Here is a 10,423-nt window from a genome sequence, read left to right as displayed (position 1 = left end):
TGAAATTGAAATAAAATCACACACTGGAATGGCATGATGCCACTGTTGTTTGGCTCTGTGTAAAATTGCAAAGGCGGTGTTTAGATGGGACTTCATAGCAGCCATATAGCATGCTTTCTGTGCAAAAAGGGCTTAAGATATTTCAAGAATTTTTAAGGACCTGCAGACACACAGAGTGCTGAATAACATGCAGTCAAAGGTTTCATGTGTATGGAAGTGGATTTTTCCTTCTTATCCATTGTTCTTTATCAATTCAGCAGAAGAAATGACACACAAACAAACTCTCTTTCCATCTTATATTTTATTCTGAGCATATAGAACATCTGAACATAGAATCATTTAAATAATATGTGTAGGAGGACTTATCAAAGATAGTTAATACATTCTATGACAGTGATAGAGGAATGGGTGATGAGTGTGTATGTGCCGTCTCTAGCCAGCAGTAGTGTTATGCGCAGGCCGAGATGGGATGGCTGAGGCCACTGAAGTAAGACTTTTCGCGTTCGCTCATCACCTCAAAGTGCAGCGGCTGCTGGCAGAACGTGCACTCTGCTGACGAGTGGGGCTTCAGCTTCAGGCCCACCTCCTTCCATGTGTGCACCAGCCTCTCTGTGGAGGGAAAAAAGTGGAGGTTTTTAACTTTTATTACTGAGCGAACACTACAGTCAGTTAACACATGTTTTGTTTAGATTTGGGAAAACGCAAATCTCTGAGGCAAATGAGTGGAGGTTTTATGTCCAGCAGGGTGAATTTACATTTTAACTTTTATACCTAAAGTACAGACTACTAAATGTTCTTACCAACAAAGTATTTCATCATCTCCGGGGTGTGGTGAGGCGTTGGGGCAATACGCAGCAGCTCCTCTCCCCTGGCAACGGTGGGATAGTTGATGGCCTGCACGTAGATGTTGTGGCGACTCATCATGAGGTCACACACTTCTGTGTTTTTCTCTGCGTCTGACACCTAAAAATAATAATGATGATTAGAATCGAGCTATGGGAGAGAAAGACTGAGGACTACACAGTTTTTCCATTGTAACTTGTCATTTGGCAACAAATTAAAAAACTAATTACCCGGACTGGGATGATGTGGCTGGGGCAGTGCACAACTGGCAGCCCTGAGTCCATAAGCATTTGTCTCAGCAGCTTTACGTTGCGCTGGTGTTTGCGTCTCAGCGCGCGGCCCTCTTCTCCTTTAAGAATCTGGATTGAGGTCCTGGCTCCGTGTAACAGCATCGGTGGCAGAGAGGTGGTGAAGATGAATCCAGCGGCGTATGAACGCACCGTGTCCACCAGAGAAGCGGTGCTCGCGATGTACCCGCCCACACAGCCGAAGGCCTTGCCTGAAAGAAGACGTGAGACATAGGTGGTTATTCTTTAATCTGCTAAACTCCAGAGACCTCAATTAAAAACAATCACAACATCATCCTCAGAGGTTTGTGCAAAATCCTCCTTTTTCAAGCTCACAAACTCGATCATCCTGAAAAGGCAGCTGCTGGAGTAGAGCGGCTGTAGAGCTCAGTCAGAAATTATTGTCCCCTCAGCTTGACAGCGACACACAGACACAGAGAGTAATTCAATAAGAGTGCAACAGGAGCCCACAGTCTCCTAGCAACAACAGAGCAGCTCCGGCTTCCTTAAGCCCGCTGACATATTGTGTGACACAGATGAGGCCTGATCGAAAGTATAACAGCAAAACAGAGATTCCCACTAGTTGAGAGTGATTGTTTTGATTCATAAAAGGTATAAAGTTAAAAATAATGTAAAATATAAATGCAACTACCCATTCATACCAAGTACAAAAAGTTCATTTCAAGGCTTCAAAGTACTTCAGTTCGAAATACTTCATAGAACATCACCAGTATTTTGTTTTAGTCGGGATTGCATGCTGACCTAGTGTCCCTGAGATGATATCCATCTTGTGCATGATGCCATCCCTGTCTCCGATGCCCCCTCCTCTGGCGCCGTACAGGCCCACGGCGTGAACCTCATCTACGAAGGTGATGGCCCCAAATTCATGGGCCACATCGCACATCTCCTCCAGCGGACAAACGGCACCTGTTTTTATGGAAATAAGAGATTATCCATCAGCCAAAGTACAGGAAAAAATTAGGTCATTTTATCGTGACCTCACTTACACTAACTACATCCTTCTGCTAGACAAATACTGAATGCAAACATGTAGCTGTAATCAACATTTCTGCTGGCTCAACAATACGACATGTAATAATAACGTTTTTTTAAATGATAATGGGGACCATCTTAAACTAACCATCCATGGAGTGGACGGTCTCGAAGGCCACTATCTTCGGTTTCGTGGGGTCTCCCTTCAGTAGAAGCTCTCGGAGATGGGCAACGTCGTTGTGGCGGAAAATAAATTTCTTAGCACCGCTGTTCCTGATACCTTGGATCATTGAGGCATGGTTACCCGAATCAGAATAGATCTCACAACCTAAAGTAGAGGAGAAAGAGAGGAATTGAGAATGAGAGTCTCCGTTTAATGCTTATATAATCAAAAATTAATAACTGTATTTGTAATTATTTATGGATTTATTATAAATGGATTGAATTTTTTGGTATACCGGGTAGCATCTTGGCGAGGGTGAAGAGGGTGGAGTCGTTGGCGACAAAGCAGGAGGTGAAGAGCAGTGCCGCGTCCTTCTTGTGAAGGTCGGCCAGTTCTTGTTCCAGTTCCACGTGGAATTTACTGGTCCCAGAGATGTTCCTGGTGCCTCCTGCCCCTGAGCCATGCTTTCGTAAAGTATCCCTGGAAACAGAGACAAACAAACAATTAGTTTTATCTTGTCTGCTTGTGAAAGCTGCAAAAAAAAAAAAAAAAATTAAATGCCAGATGGATGCTTAAGGAGGAGTCAGACGACAACAAATGGAAAAATAGTAATTGACTGAGCAGGAGGGTTGCTTAGTAGTAAGTGACACCTAAAGGCGTTTCTGCTGCACAAAAGCTGGGCAAGCTCAAACAAGCTGAAAGGAAAAGATGAAAAACATCCAACCTTACTAAGGACCCATGAGGCTTAGGCCACCAGCCAACACTCTACACCCACACTAACAATAGACTGGATCACCCATAGGTGTCAGGTTGTGTTCAGTTATTATGTGCTGTGCCAAATCTTCTCTTGTTTTTTTTTTCTCTCTCTGAACTCACTAAAGCTTCATTAGGTGATGTGGACAACCAAGAAAAATATTTACCTCGGTACATGTAAACACATCTAGACCTAGGGGACTGACTCAAGCATGCTTTTTCCCCACACTACACAAACAACTCCTCCGTTACTTACATGATAGATTGCACAACCCGTGGGTGTCGACTCATGCCCAGGTAGTCGTTGCTGCACCAAACAGACACCTCCCTCTTTTCCTCCAAAGAGCCGGTGAAGTCGTCGGCCATCGGGAACTCGTTGGCCAGACGGTTCACAGTCTTGAACACACGGTACGTGTGGTCGCTCTTCTTTTCTTCTATCTTCTTCTCGAAAAAGTCATCATATTGGTAGCGGGACACTGCAACACAACAGGAAGGCAGAGCTTGCTTAATGTAGCTTGCGCTGTGATGAATGAAGCAATGTCTAACATGGAAGTCTCAGTTCACCTTACTCAAAACATTCACACTTCAAAGTGACTAGCTGACATCAGGCAATGCGGTACCTTAATGACTCTGCCATTCAAAGAAGCATGGCAGCTCTGTGTTAATACATTTTCATGTGAGTAAGTTGTCAGAGAGCCCAAATTAAACTTACTACTGCCTGGCAGGTTGTCCTGCAGCAAGTGGGAGACACTTTTAGGTCGCTGTTTCAGGAGCATCTTCATCAGATTAGCTTGCTCCACTCCACTTCCCTTAATGGTACTGGCCAGTGAGGGCTTCTTCAGCTGGGCAGGGGACACCTCTGCAAAAAGGTCAAGAAAGGACAAAGAGAAATAAGTTTAAATGTATGTGCAAACAGGTGGGCAAAAAAAAAAATTTAATCAGCTCGTAAACAACTATTACCTTTTTGGACAGTGCGGACTTCCTGAACATCCTCCTGGAACTCCATGCTGACCTGGCGGACCACACTGCTGTTCTTCTGACCCATTTCAGCAGCCAGGAAGGGGCATTTGGAGGCTGCCGTCTGGCCTGAGGGTGGCATCGGGTGACCAGCAGGCAGCTTGGGCTCCTCTCCCTGTTTGGGGCCTGCAGGAAGACAAAACAATTCCAGATTATAACAACCTTGAAACAATATTATACACGACAATAATTCAGTCAGTCATTACAATAACTGGGATATTTCACTGCAGCTACTGAATTATTTAGGATTAAAAAAAAATGCATCTGCTCCTTCGTCGCGCTCACCTTCACTGGCAGACATGGTGTCCTCAGTCCTCTGGTGGTAGGAGGAGGAGGAGGAGCAGAGGGCCCGTGCCATTGATGGAGCCATAGGTTTAGAGGCCAGCTCCATCATGATAGGGCATCGCTGGGCGTACACCACCATAGACTTTTTGGACTGCTGGAAGAAGGCCTGGGGCACTCGAGCCAGGAATGGACAGCGACGCACGATCACATCCATAATCAGCAGTGGTGATGATTGTCTCTAAAGGAGACAGGCAAAACTTAATTGAAACTTGGGCTGTGGGCAGTTCATGAGGTTCTTTCTATGTGCTGCAAAAACTGGTTTTGCAGGGTGATGTAACGCACAACACACCACAAAACATAAAGGAGTTTCTCCCCTTTTACACATGAAATGAGGTCAATCCATTCAAGCAGCTTTGGTGCAATTTACACACATAAACACAATATTAACAATGCGTACGATTGAGTTAACAATTTCTTTTCTCCATACAGGAAAAACAGCTGTTGGGAATACTGTGGCAGAAAATAGTTCCTTATGAAGCTGTTCTGAATAAGGTCTGCAGATTTTATCTTTCATTTTATTGCAGAGGACAGACGTCACGTTGGGTTCTGAAACATTGTTGGATGCAGAGCAAATGGACTTTGATCTGTTGCAGACCAAAATCATATAAAAGGGCTACATTACAGGAAAGGGGGGGTGAGGCAGTTGTAATTTACATTGAACCATTCTTTTAACATTAAACAAAAACGGCTTTGACAAAAAATTCTGAACAAAAGATGCACTTTTTGTTTGTCTTTTTGCTTGGGTGCATGTACTCATAACGGTCTAAAAAGCTCAGGAAATTACAAGTAAGTGGACTTCATAATTTTTCTTTGTGTCAAACTACTATTCTTAAGGTTAATGATGGACCTTCATGCTCAAAATTTGGCCATTTAATCACACTGCTACTGTCTACGTTCATGCATATATATGATGTACATAAATATTCACATATTAGTGTTAACACTGTAGCCTAATACACATTTATTGCATAAATAGACATTCAAAAATATTTTGGTTTTTGCATTCATTTTCTAATTTTATTTATTTAAATACTTTGTACTGATACTACAATGCTTCACGCTTATATCAGTGCAAATTTAACGAGTATTTCTGATACCTCCACTGAAACCGAAAATATTAAATTATTTTTTTCCAGGCCCTCGTTTTCAAAGGAAAATATCAGTGTACAATAATTTTTATCTGACTCCGTGAACTGGTTGGGGATCACTGCAACAAGTGTGCGATCATAACATTGTAATAAAAATGCCAAAAAATGAAGTCCGATTGCGTAAAAAAGGAAAATTGCGTGGGTTACGTGTATCCCTATGTCATAACCCTTCCCCCTGTTGAAGTATACACATTCCTCGACAGAGTAATCATCGCCAGACAAACTTTTTCCCAACTTGAGAGTCGAGGAACAGAGATTGGAGCCGTTAAGAAACGCCAAGTGTGAATCACTTGGTGAAAGAGTAAATAAGATACTAGAGCAGCTTGTCATGATGATAATTTGGATCATATTTCGTGTTATTTCTGTGATAAATCAACCCGGGCTGCTTCAGAGGACTTAGAAAACTGTCACCTTTTGTAACCTGAAACCAAGACAACGCCTGTAACCTTACTTGCACCGTATACTTTTATCGGTATGATAAAAACATTAGCATTGACACAACCTTCCAGCTCACTTACTATTATTACATGGTTGGCGGTTTTGGACACGTTTCCGAGTCCATAAGCCGCTTTAAGAGGGGTTCCGTGTTGACTCGCTAAGCATTTCACGGTTATAACACAGTAAGAGCGCAAGAGTCACGACTTTTCTCTATCAAACGTCAAATAACGTTAGTATCACATTAATCACTTATGGCAAAAGCGTTTATAATAACACAATGATAATGTAAAAGAGGCTAAGTCTATTTGTTAGCCCGATCGCTCGTGATCCTTGCCGGTTGAACGAGTTTATCGTTAGCTAGGCTGCTAACATTAGCTAAGAAGCTACAACCAGAAGTGGGATGATTGCAACAAAATAAGAAACTTACCTTATAAAAATGTCACACTCAGTGGCGTTAATCGTTTAAATAGTCGTGTAGTGGGCAGTATAACAGCAGCGGAGTCAACCTAATGTTACTAACTGACCAAAATGACTGGTTTTTCTGTTGAAGAAGGTGAAGAAGATGACTGCTTCGTTATCCTGCACTGAGGACGAACGAAAAGGACGAGCACTCGCAGGAGCTTATAAGCATGGCTGACACCGCGCGGAAGTCTCGCGAGGTATTAATCATCTACGTCAAAGGTCATTCCAGTCAGTCAGCCTGGTGTGACTCACGCATGTGATCAATCACTGTCACCTAAAGCAGGAGATTTTCTCCAGATATGTTGAAAGGTGTACACATACTTGATATGTTTAGGCTTTGTATTACACACATTACCCAGTGCTCCATGTCAGTTTATGGACAATTTCCAAGGACAAGAATTCACAAGGACATTGATGCATGTCTCTGTCAACTTAATGCCAAAAGATAAGATAAGGCCTCTAAACATGTCCATTGGGGAAATTCGTTTTTTACAGCTGTTCAAGGACAGAAATAAATAAAGATAAGTACAGAAACTAACAGAAATAGATAATAAAAGCTACATAAGCTAAAGAAATAGAAACAAGAGCATCTGGAGATAAGTGACATAAAGTGAGTGTGGTGCCGATAAAATGACAGTGATATGGTGTACAGGGTCAACAGGTCTATGTAAACAGTGTAAGTCATGCATATATACTTCCTCATTTTATTGCAGGGAAGAGATGTTACTGTTGGGTTTATAAATAACTTTTTGGAGAATGGAGTCAATCGACTCTGATGTTATTCAGATCAACACTAAAGGGATATAAAAGGAGGGAAACAGTTTCGGTGTCTAGTGAGCCATTTTTAAACAAAAATAAAGGCTTTGGCAAGACATTTTTAGCAAAACTTTTTTTTCTCAGATGAATTAATTCATACAAGTTTAAAGAAGCTGCAGAATTTTCAAGCAAGTGGATTTTATGACTTTTCTAGGTCATTTCTAGGACTATTTTCAAGGTCAATAATGGACCTTCAAGCTGAAAATTTGGCTGTTTAATCACTGCTATTAACTACGTTCACAACATTTCCTACTTATGTTTGCTGTATAGCATGTATATAGTTTGTTGTATATGCTATACATATTTTATCCATTTATGGACACTACTGACATTTTCCAAGGACAATAATTCAGAAGGACATTGATCCATGTCTCTGTCAACTTTATGTCAAAAGATAAGATAAGAATATAAACGTTTTTTAATTCCCAGTATGGAAATGTGGTTGTGGCAGCAGTTCAAAGACATAAATAAATAAAGTATAGTATATAGTGTAAAGTATGAAAGTATCAAGATAAGAAAATAACAGAAATAGATGATACAAGGTGCATAAGCTAAAGAAATAGAAACAGGAGCATTTGGAGATAAATGACAAAGTAAAGTGAGTGTGTGTAGCTGTACACCAGGGTACACCAGGATAAGGCAGTACATGATGTGATTAAGTTATGGTACATTGTGTCTGTATGTATAATGGAATATAGTACAAGAGTCAAAATAACATATTAACATAACATAGCTTAACAATTACATCATGATCATCATGATCATCATGATATAGTATGGGATTTGAGACATTGTATAAGGTGTAGTGTGGCAGTAAAGTATAACATAATGTAGAGTATTTTATAATCTTTATTTAACCAGGTTGGTCCCATTGAGATCAAGAATCCCTTTTCCAAGGGAGACCTTGCAAAGACAGTCAGCAGCCTAACAACATAACATAGTATAAGATTTAAGTATAATACAAAATAACATAAAATAGAAATTTATATGGTGTCAGATGCTATAGTATAATATATAATGGGAATATATAAACAGTATGTTGGGTCATAAAATCATCCCAGAAGAGAAACAATGGAGAAGGAGAGATGAGGTGAGAGTCTCAAGTGCCTAACTTTAGCATAAGGTAGTGTGTTTTTTGAATGGACATGCATGACATGAATTTTAATTTCAGCCCAAGACTGTTAGAGCTAAAGAGAGTCATTTTCTGTGCACATGTGTCCTCTGGTGTTGAAAAAGAGACATTACAGCTGAGTAGGTTCTTGAACATACTGTGTTTAAATAGTATTTGTTTTTGGGTTGATTAGGTGATGTTGGGTTGATGAGAAAACTTAATAAGTATGCATATGTTTTTGCTCGTTGGAAGAAAATATAGGATCACTATGTTCATTTTACACCTTTAGATAGAACCTGTTTGTAGCTGGTATGCGTCTCAGGTGATCTCATTATAAGTGGACAGCATAAATGTCAACAAAGGCACATTGCCACATGCATGGTCTGGAACACATTTGACCACATATCTTTTGTAGTGTAAATGCTAATATGTCCTGATGAGTCCCAAACAAGAACTCTGTCATCAACCGTAGTGGTTGTTAAATGACACCACATTAATGCTTTTTTAAGCTGTTTTGGACGATGTGCTATGGTATGACTTTTTTATGCAATTTTGGACAACATACTAAAGTATGGCTTTTTTAATGCTGTTTTGGAAGACATGCCATTTAGGACAATTTGGACTAAGTGTGTTGCATTGCTGTCCATTGTATTGCCCCATAGAAGGAGACATGTTGAATCCTGCTGACAGCTACACTGACCCAACAGCTAAGGTGAATAATGAGCATGCAAGTGAGGAGCCAGAGAGAGTACGGGTGTTACAACCATGCTGAGGGCCCTTTGACCTTGGAGCACACATCACAAAGGAAGTAACAGAGTCTGAACACGTTAGACCACGGCAACTATAAAATTCAGAGTTTATCTGCTGGTGATGTATGATAGATACAGGTGCAAATGAATTGCAGTGTGTCTTGTCTGTCCACTTGTGTTTGACTCACAGAAACATGTTAATACCAGGTGTAAACAGGCTCACTGTCTGAAACATTTAAATAAAATAAAATAAAATAGCTTCCATATTGTTCACTGAATTAAGAGAGCAGATAACTTGGACTGCAAGTTTCATCTGTAAAATGTATTTTTGTAATGTTTGAATTTGTTTATAAAGTCTTCTGAGGCAGTACCAAGGTTTTCAACTCAACAGACACTGTCATGGTGTTGTGCTGCCCCCTACAGATCTCTTCAGGCTTTGGCACTACCATAAAGTTTACCTGCAGGACTTTTGTCATGCCTTAATTGACTTAAATCTGCAGGGTGGTTGACTTTGACTAAAAGCAGTTTTATGTGTGACATCCAAAATGAAAAGGTCTAGGCTTGAGATAGCTATAGTAAAATGTCTTTTAATACAACAGTCATCTTGATACAGATAAATTAAACATACCATGTTATATATTTTTCTTCACTAAAATAGAGGAAAACTAGAAATATAGTCCTAATTTTTTTATTAGTACTTACAGGACATTACAAATTGTTTTTTGTTTGTGTGTGTGTTTAATCTGCAATGGATTAAATGCAGGGCACAAGTGAATTGATAAAAGTATATTTATACAGCATATGTCATTTAAATATATTGATACTGTATGTATTGTATGTTGTTATGTGTATTATTTTTTTTTTGAAAAAGTCCAAAGGTTTTGTTTTTGGAAGAGAGTTAAAGTTTATCAACCAGATGGGCCTTTATTGACAATGTCAGACTATAAAAGCAACATTAATATACACTAATTTATTTGTTTGCCTGCTTGTTATTTAATATTTTTCCAAAGCTTTAGCTTTATGCTTATTCTGACATCAGAAATGACTGGAAATATTTAAGTCCAGTGTGTTTTAATTGGTCCCTTAGGGGGAATATCTTAGTTGTTATTTGTAATGCACTGAAGTACAATGTTGTGTTACTTTTGTTTTATTTTAGTATTTCAATTTTGTGCTGCTTATACTTTATTCCACTACATTTTAAAAGGGAAATATTGTAGTTTTACTGCACTGTCTGACAGCTATAGTCTCATGTCAGATTTCACATACAAAATTCCTGATTATTTTATCAAATATGATGC

General features: G+C 39.7%; 1 protein-coding gene across 1 annotated transcript; it reads right to left on the bottom strand.

Moving 5' to 3' along the window:
• Window positions 1-282: 282 nt before the first annotated feature.
• alas1 (aminolevulinate, delta-, synthase 1) lies at window positions 283-6,597 on the bottom strand. Its single transcript, XM_042506105.1, has 11 exons — window positions 6,415-6,597; window positions 4,342-4,579; window positions 4,000-4,182; window positions 3,752-3,898; window positions 3,296-3,515; window positions 2,582-2,766; window positions 2,272-2,451; window positions 1,893-2,057; window positions 1,074-1,342; window positions 801-963; window positions 283-609 (listed from the first exon to the last, which is right to left on the bottom strand). The coding sequence occupies exons 2-11, from the start codon at window positions 4,553-4,555 to the stop codon at window positions 449-451; spliced, it is 1,887 nt and encodes a 628-aa protein (XP_042362039.1). The 5' UTR covers window positions 4,556-4,579; window positions 6,415-6,597; the 3' UTR covers window positions 283-448.
• Window positions 6,598-10,423: the final 3,826 nt, after the last annotated feature.

Source organism: Plectropomus leopardus, chromosome 2 (assembly GCF_008729295.1).
Source record: "Plectropomus leopardus isolate mb chromosome 2, YSFRI_Pleo_2.0, whole genome shotgun sequence".
Taxonomy (NCBI): domain Eukaryota; kingdom Metazoa; phylum Chordata; class Actinopteri; order Perciformes; family Serranidae; genus Plectropomus; species Plectropomus leopardus.
This window is presented reverse-complemented; position numbering and strand designations above follow the sequence as displayed.